The sequence below is a fragment of the Seriola dumerili genome, unplaced genomic scaffold (assembly GCF_002260705.1).
Source record: "Seriola dumerili isolate Sdu_G_001 unplaced genomic scaffold, Sdu_1.0 BDQW01000801.1, whole genome shotgun sequence".
In the NCBI taxonomy this organism is placed as follows: domain Eukaryota; kingdom Metazoa; phylum Chordata; class Actinopteri; order Carangiformes; family Carangidae; genus Seriola; species Seriola dumerili.
This window is the reverse complement of record NW_019175056.1, coordinates 272,963-292,110: the sequence shown is the minus strand read 5'-3', so window position 1 is coordinate 292,110 and position 19,148 is coordinate 272,963. Positions and strand designations below refer to the sequence as shown.

Here is a 19,148-nt window from a genome sequence, read left to right as displayed (position 1 = left end):
AGCCACTTGTTGTCATGAAAACTAGTCAGCAAGAAAGCAGTTGAAAAGCTGCTTCCTTGGCTATAAAGTACCAGATAAACATTTAAAATGATCAGCCAAAGGTAACGAATAAACAGCTGGAATAATCACTTAATGGATGAACAGCTCAAGTAGCTAAAATAAAAAGTAATTATTCAAATAATTCGCAAAAGCTCATGGATAAATGGTTGAAATAGCTAAAAGACTATCTGAACTAAACACTGACAATTCAACTGTATGAAACTGTTGTAACAGTATCCACTGTTTTAGTAATTCTTAACATCGCCTTAAAACCATCTCAAAGAAACACATTTGGAGCACGACATACAATATACAGCTGATGAAGAGGCGCAGGTCGTGAGTTCATCTGATAGAGATGTGGGTCACATCAGAACCGCTGCTCCACAGTCTGTCACACCTGTGACTGAAAAACAAACCTGAGGAAGTGTGTGTTTGCTCTTCCACTTGCAGAAAATGTTACAGTAAAATAAATAGCAAGAAGTGTGAAGTTAATCTAAAGTTTTTTGGTCTGTGAAAATGAAATGAAAAAATGAAATGAAAATGTGTTTTACTTTTCAAATTTATAAAACCCAGAAACTGGGAACACCTTATTTTACCGATTCTGAGGTTTTCAACGCAGCCCTCTTTGACTGATGTTCGTATCATAAGATACTTCATAAGACCAGTTTCTTAATATTAAGAGAAGGGATAGATTTAATTACTGAGTTTGAAAATATACATCAATCAATAGTACAGAATTCACTATTTTGTATTTAAAAACTGAGATTCAGCGTCTTTACCAGTTAATGGGTAAAGATGAAATTCAGTATTTTGTAAAGAGTATTGTATATAGTATATGGAATAGTATGTAATATATAGAGTATATAAACTGGCTGTAATGTTGTATGTTTTGTATTTGTGGTCATTTATAAACGCTTTGGTTAGCTAAAGATCATTTTCCAGCCTGGTACACAATAAAAATCTATATTTATTTGATTCTCATTTCCACTTAGAATAAAGGTATGTTTTCATCTTTTACTGTTACAGTGGCACCTGCGACGATTTCACGACAGTCGCTGTTTTATGTTTTTTAGCATCATTCATCTGCTTTAAAATCTGGTCCCATTCTGGATTACATTTCACAGACTGCACCTTGTCTGACCTCAGCGTGAACTCTGTTTCCTTTCACTTCATGTGTACAGTACCAGCAGTTATACAGTATGTACTTTACACATCTGCTGGCTCACATCAGCTGACACACGGTTAACCAGCGGCTCACTTGGCATCACACACACACACCCTGGTGGTGGAATTAGGTTCATGCATTGAAGCACTTCACTCAAGTTACAAATGGGCTTCAGATGGTTGATGGGGGTGTGTTCCACTTTTAATAAGTCAGCTTTTCTTTTACAAGTGGATGTCCGCCTTGATCCACTGGTATTTGTTTGTGAGGAGCTGAACCTAAAGGGATCTATGACTCAGATCAGAGATACTGTGTGTAACGTGGATTCTTCCACTGATTTGCCAAGAAAATGATAATGGTGAAATGGAAAGATACAAAACCACCAACCAGAACTCAGCGGGTGCAGAGACTGAAGCAGGACTATATAATGGAACAAATGACTGCGAGTCTACGACTGAAAACGGGTGCTTTTACACAAAGGTGGAGCGAGATGGATTGTTGTAACAAAACTGTGTTGTTTTAATGGATAGTCACTGAAAATGTCATCGTTATATTCCTCTATAACTGACTCACTCTGTTTGAGAAATATGTGTCTCGCTATTTATCTTAATATCATTTTGCTTGTTACATATACAGTATAAACAGTGTATCACGTCTTTATGAATTGTGTGTGTGTGTGTGTGTGTGTGTGTGTGTGTGTGTGTGAGCAGATTTCCCCACTGGCTGTCGTCCAGGTTGTGTAGAGGTCAGTCAGCGTTTGTGGAGACCAAAGCCATCAAGGTGACTCTGTAAACGTTCCTCTCATCCCCCTTCAAGGTAAGAGGCACACATGTCTGCACCACCTCATAGGGCTGAAACACACACACAAACACACACACACACACACACACACACACACACACACACACACACACACACACACACACACACACACACACACACACAGTGTGAAGTTCAGACATCTTAATACAGGATTTAGAATGTAGATGGTGATTGAAGGTTGTCAATATATATATTTATTGACTTAAAATGTGTCTATTTCTGTTTGAAAATCGACCAGAATTCAGTGTTTTCACCAGGATTTAATCTTTATCAGGAAGGAAAAGGCTGAAGAAAATAGATTTTAAACTCTGACAGGTGACATCACACTGACATTAATAGATGTCACTGTAAACGAGCAGGTATTTTATATTATTTTACAACACTGAAATGTGTCTGAAACTGTCCAGCAGAAAAAGAGGTTCTTAAAACACTGGATTTACATCAGGTATGAAGTCATCAAATCCCAACTGACACAACTTCAAGTTCTAACTTGTCTAAAATCATCTCCTCCTCACCTTGTATCCGCTCTGAGGGGTCCAGGTGACGGTGATGGTGCGTTTGTGGCCCGCCTCCACAACGCCTTTGCTGGGCTCCACACTGAAGCCGTGCTGCTGAAGGGACGCCACATTATCCCAGTAAAACTCGGCACTCTAGAGAAAAACACGACCAAACAGACACACGATCAACACCAGCTGGGGGAATGAATCCGGCACAGAGCAGCTGTATAACGAAGACATCAATTTACAGAATAATAATGACACTGAATTTTATTGATATTGATATTGTGAAGTTTCTATGATGTTTATCCCTGAAATAATCTATTAAAACCTCTTATGATGCATCTCACATCACTGTTAGTTACATCCTGCATCTGTGTGAACCTATTGCCTCCGTTGCTCTTGATGACATCACAGTACCTTCTTACTGGGCTGTGTGGAGCAGATGCAGCCCACATGCAGCTCCCTCACTGCAGGGGTGATGGCCCCCCCGCTGCGGCCAGCTTGCAGGGTCACTAGCACAGGGACGCTGGGCTTCTCCGTCACCTCGGACTCTCCTGTACACACAGAGAGAGAGGATCAGCTTCATCCCATTTACTGCAAATACTATTTAATAATAGTCCATGTCACTTTGAAGCCAACAACACCAGACCCAATGGGCTTTTTCTGGCACAGTTCATTTGCATCCTGTTTAACCATTTTGTAATGCTAGTGGCATAACTCTAGAGATGGAAACATATATGTGTCAGTCGGTCACTTTAGTCCAGACTGAAATATCTCAACAGCTCCTGGAAAAGCTCAAGGTCTTATCTGGTTCTTGGTTCTTTGATTTAGAAACATTTGCTGTGACTTATGTTATATTATAAGTGTGTGTATTTTCACACATGGATCTTGTAGTGAAATATGATCCTACTGCTGGTGACAAGCACATGGGCTGTTAGCATGCTATGATTAGCATAAATGACTACTTCACATATGCTGTCCACGCTTGCATAAATTATGGTATGTGTCTGGGAGTTATTAGTCATCTTTATAGTGTCAATGTCTTGATTTTCTCTGCCTGAGTCGCCTGTCTAGTTGGAGCTCTCAGGATTTTTAGAGAATATGCTAAAGCTGAATTTGTAATAATGATGACTATATGAAGGAGGAAGAGAGGAAGACGGAGGCTTTGCTACCTGTGAGCTGAGTCAGTGGAGGGAGGAGGGATTCGATGGGCACAGTCAGCAGGTCTCCTCCATATAGATACATGTTATGTGAAGAGGCGGCGCCCTTCAGGTCCATCACACACACTTCACTCTGAGAGACAGAAACCACGCGGCGTTACACAGAGGACATGCAGGGTGCAGTAAGGACGGCGTTTCACCTGGACCATGTGATTAAGGCCAAGGTGAGGTTGAGTAAAGAAATGTAATTGAGGCTTAAAGTGTGTGTGTGTGTGTGTGTGTGTGTGTGTGTTCTGCTGACCTTATTCATGAGCTCTATGGTGAGTCTGTCAGAGTAGTTGACAGACGGGTGGTCGGGCTGAAAGGTGACAGTGACGTCCTGGCTCTGTCCTGGAGCAATGCTGCCCTCTGCTGGCACCACGCCGAAAACACTCAGCCCACTGTAGTTCTGGGTTCCTGTTCAGATATAGTGTTATAATTAATATGTCTGCCACTGTCATGTATGTTATTAAATGATGAGACAGCCTGTAGCCTTTGTGTTGTTGTCAGATGTTCTTAATGTCCAAAATGTTGCTTGTTTGAATATGAGAGGTACTAGTTTCCATATTATATGTATATATACAGTAATGGCAGAACAAAGGAGGCGTTTCTGATCTATGGTAGTGTGATGCTCAGGTTGTAATAATCTGATGCTTACAGTATTAATTAATGCTGTCACTCAACTGAGAACAAAAGATGCTCAATGACAAAGTTAAAGCTCAGTGGAGAAACGTTAAGATCTCACATTGACTAGAATTACAAAAAATATAAGATTGTATAAAATACATAAAAAAAAGGTATCTGCTTTTAGTATTTCTTTTTACATGAACTCATACTGTGAACAATCTGTTCTTAATGTGACCATGATACTGACTGAGATGTTTTACACTTGTAAAATCCTCCTGCCAGCGCCCTCTGGTGGACAAACTCTGTAACTGTGATACTGATTGTAAAATGCGTCAAACCTACTTTTGCATTTCTGTATTCCAGCTTCTTTTCATCATGACATCATGACATCTACACCAATACTGATATAGCTGCAATAAACTGGTATCAGGCCTTGGCTGGTTTATTAGTCAAGCCAAAATGTAATCAATACTAATTATTAATCATGTAAATGAAAGATAAACTTTCCAGACATTGGAGATCATAAAGAACTTCTTCTTGCAGCAACAGATAAATCAATAATAAAAAAAAGGTTTAAACATTCAGTTTAAGCTTCTTTTTTTTTACTACACAAACAAACTTTATTTCTACAATAAATTTTACAAAAACTGCAGTAAAAAGTTCCGCCTGTTGTCCCTCAAACATTTTAAAGCTTGAAACAGTAACAGCATGAAAACAAGAACTGCTTGTTGGTGTGAATCACTGATTCGTGAAATCAGAGCCCTTAAAGTCTAAAAGCTACTGCTCATCACAACATCTACAGCTTCTCTTTGCAGATAATTAATGTAGGAAATTCAATGAGGTGAAATGGATTTTAACTGGATTCACCTCATCGGTGAACTTTAGTAAGAGAAAGAGAAAAAACATGGTTGAACGCAGTATAGCTTTAATTATTAATAGATAATAGCGAGTGTCAAAATATAAACTGTATTCAAACATAAACAGATCTGTATGTAATGTATTAAAATCCTGATCTAAACCAGGGAAATATGCAGTAAAAAAGCTTAAACATGGACTCAGTGTTGTGCTCTATGTCATTTTCCATTTGGAGCTCAAGCAGTCAAAAGTTTCCCAGGGTTCCCAGTGGTTCGGTGAAGTGTTAATCACATCTTACCCACAGTCGGCTGGACCTGAGAGTCTGTGTAACGGCCCAGCAGGAGGGCGACCTGGTCAGCTCCACCCTGAGGCCTGGAGGGAGAGACACTGGCCAACAGCCCCCTGAACCCCACCGCTACCGCTGAGCTGTTCTGCAGCTGCAGAGAGAAAGCATCAACGTAATCAGCGCACATTAAGAGTCAACACAAGGTTTCTTCAAAACCACCGAGGCGTGATCTTGTTCTGGTTCTTCTCCTTCTTGACCTTCAGCCCCTGACTCACTGTTAACTGACCTTTAGGACCCGTGAGGTGCTCTCCTTCTCCAACACGTAGCCAAAGTCGAGGAGACCTCCAGGGGGGGACGAGGTGACAGCAGGGACCACGCCCTCCCCGCACAGAGTCACTTCCAGAGTCGTCTTCTGGTCATGGATCTGCAGAGTCTCACAGTACTGGAGAACAGTGGAGGTTTCACTCAATAGTTGATGTGGTTTCTCAATTGAGAGACACATTGACAAATCAGTAGATTAACATGGGGTGTCGTAATTCACTTACTGACTTCTGGGCCGGTCAGTAGTGGGGAAAGTGTGACACACTGGTGACAGGTTTATATGTTTTTAAAGATCTAGCTTCATGATAAATCCTGAACCGTGAACCCACCGTTTTCTCCTGAGTCGGGCTGAAGGCGAGCACCACAGTGTGTTTCTCCCCGGGTCTTATGGATCTGAGAGCATTAAGAAGATTAAAGGGGCCGTGTATATCCAGCACCGACGACCTCAGCTTGCAAATGGTCAAAGAAAAGCAGTGGTGAACAGTCTGTATTATAATTATTATTATTTATCATTAGTATTTGTAGTCGTATCCATTTATGATTAAGACATATTTTATTGTGATAAAGAGATGCCAAACCAACATGCAGGCCACAGCACTCAATTTTTATTTAAAATTCTCAAAAGCAACATCTGTCTCCAGGGAAACTGTCACCATCACTACAATCCACAACACACACTGTCAAGAGGTTTCTTTAGTTATTATTTCAACACATAAAACCTGTTCAAAGTGAGATGCCCTGGTTTCACATCAGACCCCCCTCACCCAGGTGACCCGGCCGGGGGTTGATCAAGTCCCAGCTTGCCTCCCAGCAGCAACAAACCACGGGGCTTGCCCCCTTGTTTGCAGAGAGTCATTTTAAAACCTTCACACGTTGATCGAATTCATTCACAAATTTAACATAACTCCTCAAAACTGTGAAAAAGAAATGTAAAAGCAAAACTGGGCCTGAGTTATGATCAGGTTTTTGTTAGTGGAGCAGATCTGCAGCACAAATAAATCACAAATCAGTCACTCTAAAATTTTTAAAATTTAAAAATTTGACTCTTAGCTCTTCAGTCGCTGTGTTTCTGTTTCATATGAGCTGGAGAAAGGATACGTCCACAGACTCCTTTGAAATGTTCTGAACTGTAAATCTCTTAATCACCCTCTGCCCTGAAAATACAAGACACACATACAAACACGATAAACACGTGCAAAAAGGTGCGAGAGCTGAATGCACGAGTGAACGTTTACAGCACGTGAAGAACTCAAGAGAGGGACTCACCCACTGCCACCTGAAGGAAGTCTATCGCACCGTGTCCATCGTTGGATACGACCACCAGAGAGGGCCGGACCGCGGCACACTGCAGCTTCAGGTAGAGCGTGTTGAAGGGACTGAGGAGATATGGGACATGACAAGCTGTGAAATCCGGGTCAACAGCGCACACTTTTCATGAAAGCTCTTCATGGATACAGGTGGCAGGTGGTCGATGCAGACAGCTGATCTGGGTAAATTGTTTTGCATGAGCTCAACACAGCACAGCTATCTTAGAAATAGACACATTAAAAATATGTGAAAGTCTAAACTACTGGAATAAAAATGACGGATAACCCTAAAGTGGAAAAGGTTTATCATTTAAGAGCTGAAGAGCCTCAAGGACTTTTCAAAAAGCTGGACTTTAAATACCAAAGAAGAAGATAAGAGCTAGTGACCAACCATTTTGGGTGCAAGTCTTAATTGATAAGTAATAATTAATAACTGTTGTGAGAGAACGTGACCTGCTTCTCTGATGTGCTGAACATGAACTGACGTCTGTAACTGGACCGGAGCTCTCTCTGACATTTCTTGAGCTGCCTCCACAATATAAACTGATGTCGTAAACTCTGCGGTCCCGTTTATGATGAGCAGAAATCACAGTTCTGAGAAATTTCTCAACTGGTTTCCTGATGATTCATCTGCTGCAGTTATGGCGGAACCAGAAATGCCACAAAGAAGTTGAACAAGAGAGGTCACAGGGTCGTAATGAGTAAAGTACTCATTTTAATTTGTATGCTCCTCCTGTTCTCTTTAGATGTGGTGGCTTATGCTAACGACCCAGCTCTTCTTCTATTTGCTGGATATACATGAAGGTCATATCTCTACTGTGTTGCATGATTAGAGTTAAAGTGAAGATTTATTTTTGAAAGGACAGCCCAGATGTTTCCACCATCACAGGAATCTGTGAAGTTCTGGATAAAGAAATAAACTCCACAGATCAGCTGCTGCTTATATTTCATATGAGAGGAAAGCTAATGTTGCTAAATGCTATGCAGCGGGCCCCCAGGGCCCTCAGGAGCCCAGGCCACCAGAGGCTCTAGGTTTTCTGTATGTCAGTGGGTTTATAGTAAATTAATGAATTTGTTTTCCAAATTGTCGGTATGGTTACGTTGTCAGATGTGAGCCAGAAACAGAGGGAACAGTTAGCCTCACTCTGTCTAAAGGTAAAAACTAAATCTCACTAATCAACACCTTTTATCTGAATGTTTAATTTGTACAAAAACCGAAGAATAAAAACAGACATGTTGTGGTTTAAAGTGTCAAGACTATTTCTTGGTCAAAAGCAGTAACTCCTCTGAGGCGATATGTTTCTTATGTCAACGCACAGTTTGCATTAACCAAAGTGTGTGGAGGAGAGTATGGAGGCCGACCCAGCGTTACCTCCACGGCGGCTGAGCCTGTCTGTCCTCCTCGGGCGGGTCTCCGTCTGAGACGAAGCAGGGAACGGTGTACTCCCTGTAGCGCCGAGTGAAGGAGAACAGCAGCGACGCCATGGCCTCCTCATACCGCTCTGACCTACACGTAAGTAAATAAATCAACAAACACTGTTTAACTCAGCGAAATCCTTCTGATCGAGGTTTTGCGGCTGCGTTGAGATGCTGCAGGATGTGTGGTGTAGCAGAGGGAATACTGATGAAATCACTTTAGAGGAAGAGAGAATGTACAAGTAAAAACTTTGTGTGTAATTTATATTTCAGTGTTGTTGGATTTCAGACTTCTGATCAAGTTATTAATTGACTTTAGACAGACTTTCAGGGAACATGTGAGAGATATTTCCTAAAGAATAATTTATTCTCTTTATCTTTGATATTTGGCAATAGAATATTTATTAATGAATTTTTACTTCGGTTCAGCAAACTTTCGTCGCGTTTTCCAAAGTAATTTGTGATACAATGTGAGGAGTGAGAATTAAACTTCCTACCCTGGCTGTATGTCGGCAGGATTTGGTGATTCAGTCAGTTTCTCTGTCTTTGGCTCGTCCGACATCTTGTTGTTCTTCTGATTCTCAGACGCTTTTTTTCCTTTGCTGGGTTCCACTGGGATCTTACAACACACACACAGACATGACTGATGGGTTCATGCAAAGGTAGCATCAGCAGGACGTTCTGTATAAGCTGGTGAAGATGAGCTCAACCCCTGACCCCGACACTGGCGGGGGGTTACGCCGGTGTAGCAAGGAGGAAAAAAAAGAAATCTAAAATTTTTGAGAATAAAATCATAATATTTTGAGAGAAAAAGTCATAATATTACACGAATAAAATAGTAATATATCAAGAAAAAAGCCGTAACATTACAAGAATAAAGATGAAGATGAAGTATCTCCTTATTTGTGAGACCTCTGCTAAAGTAGAACTTCCCAGGATGCTCCACGTTCCGCATTTTAAAGCTTCTGATATTTCTCCTCTAAAACAACATGGAACCTAAAATTACAACTTTATTCTCATATTGTGACTTTCTTCTTGAAATATTATGATTTTATCCTCAAAATTACGACTTTATTCTTGAAAAGTGTCGCTGTGGCCCTGATACTCCGTCGTCGGGGGTTAACATGGATAACATGGGGTTGCCGTCGTACCTCTTGTTCCGCTTGTCTGTTCATCTCCGCCTCCTTCTCCCGGAGCACGCCGGCTCGGTGGAGGAGACGCAGCGCCTCCTCTTGGACCTCCTGCTCCAACAGTCTGGGTCTGAACGTCACCTGCACCAGGCATCTCTGGTGGAGAGGACACCAGGATAACGTGATCGGTATTGTGTATTGAATTGTGCACATTTGCAGAAAACTTCAGAGTGGCAGTCAGATTGTAGTATTCTTACACCCCGGTGGTTTTTAATTTAAGCCTCTGAATCGTGTTTGGAAATGAAGTTTTTAAATTAGTTTTGGGCAGTTTCCTGTTCTGGGGTTTCTCTAGCGTGGACCAATTCAAGCAGCTTACAATCCCCCTGTTTCACAGCTGCAGAGTATTTACTGGATTTCTCCCAGTGGAAAAAATTAATACAATGGATTAATCTTTTCTATAAACAGTATATGTGTGTGCAGGAAAGACCTCCACCGTCAACTGACTTCAAACTCTCACAATCCACAGCCAGAACCTGCACAGACGTTCAAATGATCTGTACTTTGATATGATCCTGCGTCGTATCAATATACAATTAAAATCAAGATTCACTCTTATTTGCATTGTGTTCTGAACTCACTGATACTGCGGCATAGACTTGTTCACCTCCAGCAGGTGTCCACTAGAGGGCATCATCACACTATAGAGGCTTCTGATGTGAGCCAGGGGCTGCTGGTCTCACTGTTATTATTTGTAACTGTACTGAGTTGAACTCAGGCAACAATAGTTTCTGTGAGCTCTGTATTCTTCATACGTTTGATGCAAATTTTCATAATAAGTAAAAATGTAAAACTTCTAAACCTTGGTTTTATTTCATTACATCGTAAGATCTAAGTTTCAGTTCACAAGCTCAACTCAAACAAATTTGTGTTGAGGTAGAGCTGAGAGTTAGATCAGGTCTAAAATTATAATAGTGTAACTGTGTTAACGATGTTAGGGTCAGATTTAGTCTAAATGTAAAATGAGAAACATTCTCAGGAGATGAAGCTGAAGAGCATTATTTAGACAGCGGGTCATACAATCACCAGCGTAAAATGAGACAGTTCATTTTTGGAAATTGTCTCAAAGCAAAACAAACAAAGCGAATGAGTTGCGTAGGAGCAGGATGAGTGGCTCAAAAGTGACTAATATTTAATATTTAAAAATATTGAAGTATGTTTTTTATCAACTCACCTGGTGAATAGTAGCTCAGTTAATACAAATAATAAAAAAATGTTTTCATTAACTCACCTGTTCTATTTGTCACTATGTGGAGTTTCCTGTCTTCTATGTACTGAATCGTGAACTGTTACATATTGAATTGATACTGATACTAACCCTAACCAAAACAATCCTCAAGACTAATCTGCTCTTGACTTGTAAAATGTGTGGAGTGCTCCTTTAACATCAGTGTAAACACAACGAGTTCTACTCCACCTCTCCGGGGAGCAGCCGTCCTGCGGAGGGTGTGATGCTGATGTCTGAATCCTTGGGTGGGGTGAAGGAGAACAGCCTGGGTGGTGCAGGAGCCACAGCGTCCTTGACCACAGGGGTGACAGGTTGTTTGGACCGGTGGCGGTCGGTGCCATGATTGACCAGGTGAAGTGTGGCGGTGGAGTGGTCACCTACTGCCGTGGCCCCAAACTGGACCAGAGAATGGGAGAGCTCCAGTGGAGGGCGGACGCCCACGGCTCGGCAGGACAGCAGGAAATCTCTGACGCCAGAGGAAAACAAATCACATAGTTATGAATTAATAAATATGGGACGTAATCAAATTGATCATATCAGACATGATAACACCAATCACACCAAATCAATCTCATTTACACCCAGTGAAGGATTCAAAGTCAACCTGTTAATGCCAGACTTGCAGCTGAGCTGGAAACTGAACTCTTTCGCCTTGTTGGCGCTGAAGATCAGATCAATCTCCAGGGTCTCTTGAGGAAGCAGAGTACCAAAGCCATCATTAGGCTGGACCTCCATAAACTGGAGCGTGGGAGAACACAAACAACACAAACTGCTTATATTTCCAAATTATAACAGTAATCCTTAAGATTTTTAATAGATATAAAATCAAACTCAGATTTTGATCCTTTTGTGGTCGTCATTGTTTTTTTGCAATAATGTATTTACATTCAGTAACTATCTCTCATAGCAAGTATTATCATAATGACTAAATACCGGAACTTCTTCAAATTTGGCACAAACATTCATTAGGACTCAAGAATGAACTGATCAGATTTTGGTGGTCAAAGGTCAAAAGTCGTGGTCGCTATGACCTCACAAAACACAGTTTTGGCCTTGTGAACGCAATATCTCAGTAACGCCTTGAAGTGAACTTCTTCAAATTAGGTACAAATGTCCATTTGGACTTGAGGAGGAACTGATTAGATTTTGGTGGTCAAAGGTCAAAGTTCAAGGTCTAGGTGATCTCACGTTCTTGTGAATGCAATACATCAGGAACGACCATTTTATGACCTCACAAAACACGTTTTTGGCCATAACTCAAAAAATTCATTCACTAATTGTGACACAATTTAACTCAAATGTCAATAACGATTAAATGAAGTGATGACATTTTATATCCAAATGATCAAAGGTCAACTTCACTGTGACATCATAATGTTCAACTAAAACCCATCTGGTCATTATTCAGTGCTGTAACTCAGGAAGGAGAGACTGTGGCCATGTTTCCTGCCGCTCGGCTGGTTGGTGGAGGAAACAACCACGAGGAGGTGATTCTAGTTTCTGTTTGTATCTATTTCACAAACACAGGAACATTCAATATTAGATGAGTTATTCATCACACTGCGAACTAAAACCACAGAAGTTCTTGTTACCTCTGGAACGCTCAAGAAGCCAAAGTCCTGAGGCAGCAGGGACCGGTTGGTGAGACGGACGCTGCTCTTGACCGACTGGTAAATGGAACAGAAGCCGAAGTTCACCTCAGTGCGGTCGAAGTGCAGGTCAGAGGAGGTCACCACTGCTTGGACCGTGTAATGAACAGGCTGCACCTGAACGCACACACACATGTAGTAGGTTTTCAACATACAGTACGTGTTTTGGTGCGTGACAATAAACATGAGAAGAAGAAAATAAATATAAACAAAGATAAAAACAAGCAGGTACTGCAGGTCAGATAGCTCAAATATAAATAGAAACATTTAACAGTAAAATATAAAATATTTTAAAATAAAAATGTGAAGAAATATTTTTATTCAACCGGCATAAGAATGCAACCATGTCTGTAGAACAGCAGGATGGTTTGATTTACACAACGCGAAATGGTCCCAGTGGTTGTTCTGTACTGGTATCACATTTTAAATCTTAATTATACATTTCCATATTTATATTGGGACAAACATCTTGAGTCTGTGATTTCACAACAATGAACATATGCACTTATTTAACAAATCAACTTCATGTTTAAGACGAGACCAGCTCAGTCCTCTGAGCTGAAGTGGAAGCTTTTTCTGAAGATAGTCATCCGAGTGTGAGTGTGTGTGTGTGTGTGTGTGCTATCCAAAACACAGTGCGGGCTCAGAGTGAGATTCAGGAATTTAAATCTCGGCACCAAACCAAGTGACTGAAAATAAACTACAATGTGTGTGTTCACGTTAATGAAGGAACGTGTCACTCCGTGCATCAGTGTGGCTCATTAGTTTTTGGACAACAGTGAAGCTCTATGGCACAGAGGAGGAAGAATTCATTGTTCGGGTCGTTTCAGTGGGTTTGTTGACAACAGAAACAGAGAGCGGTCTCGTCCTTTAACACGACTTTAGGTAAATTATATTTTCATGGTTGTAGATTTGAAAACAAAGTGATCTTATGATTTCGTGATCAGTGTTTTTTTTCTCAAAATTTTGTCCCCTTGAGTCATGCCAGTGCTGAGCAAATGACCTTGTTTTCTGGAGTCTGTGCCATCGCTTTCCTGGCTGCTGTGGCGTCTGGTGACCATACAACAGTGTGTGTGTGTGTGTGTGTGTGTGTATGTGGTTGTGTGTGTGTGAGGTTGTGTGTGTGAGTGCACATGCAACTGGTTTGCTGCCAGGAGCTCAGGGCCTGGGGCTGGGGGCAACAGCTTTGGTGCTCTGCAGGAGCATCCTGGCCCAGTCTTTGGCTCCTCGTCAGGGCTCTGCCCCCCCCTTACAAGAGGGAATAGGGGCTGGATGAGGTTGTGTTGGGTGTGTGTGTGTGTGTGTGTGTGTGTGTGTGTGTGTGTGAAAAATATGGCGAGAAGACAGACCAGATTTAGATTTACTGAGAAAGAGTACTGGCATCGATGCAACACGAATGTTTAAGCAGCTGCTCAGTGTTTTTCTAATGAAGGCTGCTGCTGACAAGTTGAAGGAATTCAGTTGCTGTAAGAACTTTTCTTTCTGAACTGATCAGACCACGAGGACGATATTTAGGTACAAAGGTTTGTTGCACCTTGCACAAACAAATATAATGGATGTAATACTGTAACACTATGTGCTAGTAACGGTACGAGGAAGGATTAAAGATCAACTGTTAATAAAACATTGAACCGAGACCAAACTTAAAGAAAGATTTGATCAGATATTATTCAGCCATAGAAAAGACATGGAGGTCTGGCAGAGCTCTGGTGGGGAGTGAAGGACAGAGAAGTGACTGTAAGTGAATGACTCGCTGTTCGGTGACGGACAGTTGAAGCGTGTCTGATACTTAATTCTTTTGAGAGGTCTTGTCTTTTCCATTGGTTTCTGCATTTCACATTGATTTAATTACTACAACACCCAGTAGGTTCATCCAAAATTAACCCACAACGTAAAAGTGAATTAATCTGAGATGCAGCTTAAACTACCAGGTTTCTAAAAAGCCTGATTTTAATTGAATTCTATTTATTTATCTTTCTATTCATTCATACATTTCAAGCTGTTTTATTGGTGTGTCCTTTTATTCTATGATTACTTTCTGGATTGTTTTCCTTCTATTACCCCACTTTTATTTCTGGTTTTAATCACTTCCAAACATCTCCTCTCTTTTAGCATTTCATTATTTCATCTTGATTTTTATTAGATTTTGTCTTCCGTGTTTCTACTTCCGCTTTTATCCGTTGACTTTTTACTAAAGACATTTTCTAAAGCAGTTGCAATTTTTTTGTCCTGATGATTTAACAAGGAGAATTTAACGGCCATCAGAGATGTATAAGTGTTCCTGCTGTCAGTTACCTGGGTGTCCGAGACGTAGTAACTCTATTCAAGTCAGTGCGTACGTTCATATCTTCTGTACACGAGTGTATCCTTATATATTTGCCAGCCATCAGCCTATGCTGCTTCCTACATTCAGTAAGAGCTTGAAAGCAAAACCACATGTAATATATGAAACTTTTGTATAAGAAAAAGATAAGAAAATGTCACATACTGTAAATCCCTGCCTACCCACTCTGAGCCTCTGAGGACACTCTCAGTAAAACAATGTGGAATAACCTTTATGCTTGGCTTATTAACGCCCGTGGAGTAACTGGGCCTTGGAGGTGGGAGATAATTTTAGCATGTTACCAGCAAAATGGGTTACAACCTTCAGTAGCTCTGTTTCTGTTAGGGATAAAGTAGGACACAAGCCCTGGTAAGTATGCACTGTTTTCAGCACCACAGGGAGATTTACTGTAAAATATGACTACGAATGTATATTCAGCGCACAGTACGATACAAACCTGGCCTGCTACTTGCACTGTCATTGGAACCTCCAGGACTCCAGTGTCTCTGTCAAAAAAGGTGTTGGTGTCTTCGGGTAAGGAGCGTCTGCAACGAGAGGTTTTTTCAGTAAATCAGAAAGCAGCAGTCAAAAGAAAAGATAAAGATGCAGACCCTGAAGACCCATTACTTTACTTTAACCCACGACTGCAGGATCGGCTCGCCAGGGAAAGCAGGAGAGAGATGCAGAGCGCGCCTCCACACTACTGTAGGTTGTAGCCATGGTGATGGGAGACGTAAGTATGATTCAAAGAGGCCCAGTAGTCATGCACAAGCTTATGTAAAACTCCAGTCCCTCAGCATCCTCCAGTGTTAAGAGCTGCTCTCGTGATAACATATGTACTGTATACACACTGTGCATATGTTCATTATCATGCAAACTGTGGTCAAATGTCAAATGTGGTTTTGTGGCTCGGCTCCAACTCCAACTCTCCACTTTCTCTTCTTTTCCCCCTGCCGCTCCTTTGCTTTTCCTTCCTCTGTTTCCCTCCCATCATCTGTCATCTCTGTCTTTCCCTCTTCACGCTCTTAATGCTGGTTGAAGGCTTGAGAGCTAATACTGTAAATGTCAGTGGTTTTTAAGGCTCTCCGGATGTCAGCGCGTTCTCTCCGAGCGCTACAACCGCAGAGCCTCGCCTTCGACAAATCCGTCAGCTCTTCAGGTTCGGGGGGGACAGTTTTCGGTTCCAGGCCTCATCTCTTGCACGCGACTTGCTGTAGTCTCACCCTCACTGAGTCAAAGCTACAGTAGATAGGTCACTTCCTCACACGTCAAAATTAAACCTCTGCATTTACGACGAGAAAAAAAAGAGAAAAGTATTTGTTTCCCTTTGCAGCTGAACCAATGAGCGCAGAGGGTGTATTTAAGGAAGCACTCTTGTTCTGCCTGCTAATAGAATCGCTGCTGGAGAGTCACTCTTGAATTAGCTTGGCAGGACAGAGTGGAAAAGCCTGGTGGGATGTCGCCAGGCCATATGCTCGGGAGAATTTTGCGGATGGATGGGGTTTCAGATTTGTCACTGTCCTGCACAGATTTACTCGTGTGTGCTCCTCTTCTCCCGTTGCCAGATTATCCACAGTCTCATCGAAAAAGTAATTCTCCTCCACAGTCTTTAATGATACTTCTGAGATTAGTAGCGGACATACAGTAATATAACTGAAATTAAATAGTAGTTCTAACTTAGAGCTGTTGTGTGTATCTCCAGATAATCTTACCAGGAGTTATAGAAATATCTGGGGTCAACTTTATCTCCATGTCCATCCTTAATAATCATGTAAAGTCAAAGAAGTGATAATCATGAGGAATCACCTTATCCATGAGAGCAGGGCTCCAAAAACATATTCACCTGGCATCTGCAAGAGCTCTTGATTTGAGCAAAGTGGCTGATTTAGTGCTTCCTTTTACCTGTATATATGTATATGCATGTATGTATATATACTGTATATACATATATATACATTCGCTTCAATTTGAAGTCCAGCTTGAATTTCACTATTTCACTTCACCATTAAAAAAGTGATTATGAAAAGGATTAAAAAACGGATTAAGAGGCTTAGGGATTTGTCATTATGCGGAAATGGATGGACAAAAACTACAGTCGACAACGTCACGTAAGAAATCTTCAAAATCACGTTCGACCAAACAGGTCATTTCGTTCGCTTGTTCTCTTGTGACTCGCAGCATCTTTAAAGTTTATGATACTGGTGTGAGCGCAGAACTAGCGGTGACGATACTGGCGGAGCTGTTCGGCGTAATCTGGAGTAAATCATCCTTGTAATCTCCCTTTTATCAGCTGGAACTGCCGGGCTGGGACACACTGCTCGCTCTGCAGAGATTACACCTAAAACCACTCATTCAAGCAATCCTATTCTAATGATCTCGTCGATAGGTTTACACAGAAAAAAATATATAAAAACACATTTCTCTCCAGTTTTTTTTAAGATCAGAAACATGCAGAATGTTTCACTAAACTCTGGTTTATTGTTTTTAAAACTACCACGATTTACCACGGCCCAAGTGAGCCGGGTCACATGGCTAGGTTATGTAGCTCAAATGCTAATTTCAACACACGTCTCGTGTTTGTTCAACGATTAAAGTAAGTCTGGTCCGACTTACAGAAGTAACAACTCTTAAACTGACATATTTCCTCAATTATCATTAAAAAAAACTAGAATTACCGCCTCACACTCGACATTTGAGTTAAATTGTGTCCTAATTAGTGACGGCTGAAAACGTGTTTTGCGAGGTCGCAGTGACCTTGGCCTTTGACCTTTCACCATCAACTTCTAATCAGTTCATTGTTGAGTCCAAATTAATGTTATTGCCAAATTTGAAGAAGTTCCCTCAAGGTGGTCTCGCGATATCACATTCAAGAGGCCAAAAAACACAAAAACAACAAACACAAAAACGTGTTTTATGAGGTCACAGTGACCTTTGACCTTTGACCATGAAAATCTAATCAGTTCATTCTTGAATCCAAATTAACGTTTGTTCCAAATTTTGTTACTGATTAATCGCCTTCACATGAACACGACTTACATATGTTCGTACGCACGGATAAAACCAAAAACATAAAGCCTCCGTCTCTGCCTGTCGCCAGCGCGGAGGCATAAAAACAAAATCATATCATGTCCTAGAAATTGGCTAACATGAACACAACGTCAGGCTGAATGAAGTGAAGTGAAATAAAATGGGTAACTAAGTCTGATTATCAGGTTTTAAGTTTCCATCTGAATGTTACTGAGCAGCTTTAGTCTCTAGCCAAACAAGATCACAAACCTGTGAACCACTGGCCTTGATACTGCAGAGGGGATTATGTGATGTATGGAACAATGCTGTGGATGTGTGAGGGAAATGTGTGGGCCGGATGGTGACAAATAAAAGTGGAGGAAGACAGGCAGAGAGGGATGAAGCAAAGGAAAGACGGTGAAGGATGTGGGCAGGTTGAGCGCAATCCTCCGGAGCAGGAAGCAAGAATGTGCTCACCCTCTCCCGAAAGCCTGAGGAGGGAAGGCAAGAAGCAAACACCTGTGTGAAGAATGAACGCTATGAGTCATTTCGGAATAGCGATTTTACAGCGTGTGAGTGTGTGTGTGGATGACACACTGAGTGAGAGCAGTGCTGCTAATGAGGATTTGGAAATTCAATCATAGGCTCGGGCTACGAAGAGTTGGCAGTGCCATTTTAAATGACACACCACTGCTGCACAGCACAAAAGCAAACCTCCCAAAAAATCAACAGATTGGGAGGCGAGATCCGACCATGACGGAGACGACACACAAAGGAACACGTCCTCCTGACATGTGTGATTTGTGTATGATTTGTATGGATTTCTCGTGCGGGTGGAGGACTCTCTCTAGAGGCTCCGGGCATCTTAAAAGGACGATTCCAGTCTTATTTTCGTTGCTATGGCATCATTTCTATTAGCTCTGATAACATTGCACTCAGCCGGTCCCAGTTTGTGTCTGTGTCTTGGCATCATCATAACATTGAAGTCACAGAGCGAAGCATTGCTTTTCCATTTAGGTCTTTTTTAAAGAATGCAGAAAGTTGTTTAACAACACTTATCACTGGTTTGAAAACTGTATTTAAATCAAATATATCAAAGACTCTTCTAACCATCTGGATGAAGAAATATTCCAACTCCTGAACAATAAAAATGACTCTTTGCCCATTTCCCAAGTTACAACTCGTTTCCCTAATCCAACCAAAGATGGCAGCCAGAAATGG

General features: G+C 41.4%; 1 protein-coding gene across 1 annotated transcript in view; it reads right to left on the bottom strand.

Moving 5' to 3' along the window:
• Positions 1-1,947: 1,947 nt before the first annotated feature.
• The window catches only part of cfap74 (cilia and flagella associated protein 74), a 46,844-nt gene continuing 29,643 nt past the window's right edge, over positions 1,948-19,148 (bottom strand). Inside the window, exons 20-36 of the mRNA XM_022765976.1 lie at positions 15,379-15,466; positions 12,542-12,715; positions 11,554-11,687; positions 11,139-11,415; positions 9,686-9,820; positions 9,032-9,153; positions 8,491-8,625; positions 7,078-7,187; positions 6,910-6,965; positions 6,141-6,260; positions 5,777-5,932; positions 5,503-5,641; positions 3,985-4,139; positions 3,696-3,816; positions 2,941-3,077; positions 2,539-2,673; positions 1,948-2,052 (exon numbers count right to left, since the gene is read on the bottom strand). Coding sequence (XP_022621697.1) covers positions 1,948-2,052; positions 2,539-2,673; positions 2,941-3,077; positions 3,696-3,816; positions 3,985-4,139; positions 5,503-5,641; positions 5,777-5,932; positions 6,141-6,260; positions 6,910-6,965; positions 7,078-7,187; positions 8,491-8,625; positions 9,032-9,153; positions 9,686-9,820; positions 11,139-11,415; positions 11,554-11,687; positions 12,542-12,715; positions 15,379-15,466 — 2,299 coding nt within the window. The remainder of the gene's footprint in view (positions 2,053-2,538; positions 2,674-2,940; positions 3,078-3,695; positions 3,817-3,984; positions 4,140-5,502; positions 5,642-5,776; positions 5,933-6,140; positions 6,261-6,909; positions 6,966-7,077; positions 7,188-8,490; positions 8,626-9,031; positions 9,154-9,685; positions 9,821-11,138; positions 11,416-11,553; positions 11,688-12,541; positions 12,716-15,378; positions 15,467-19,148) is intronic.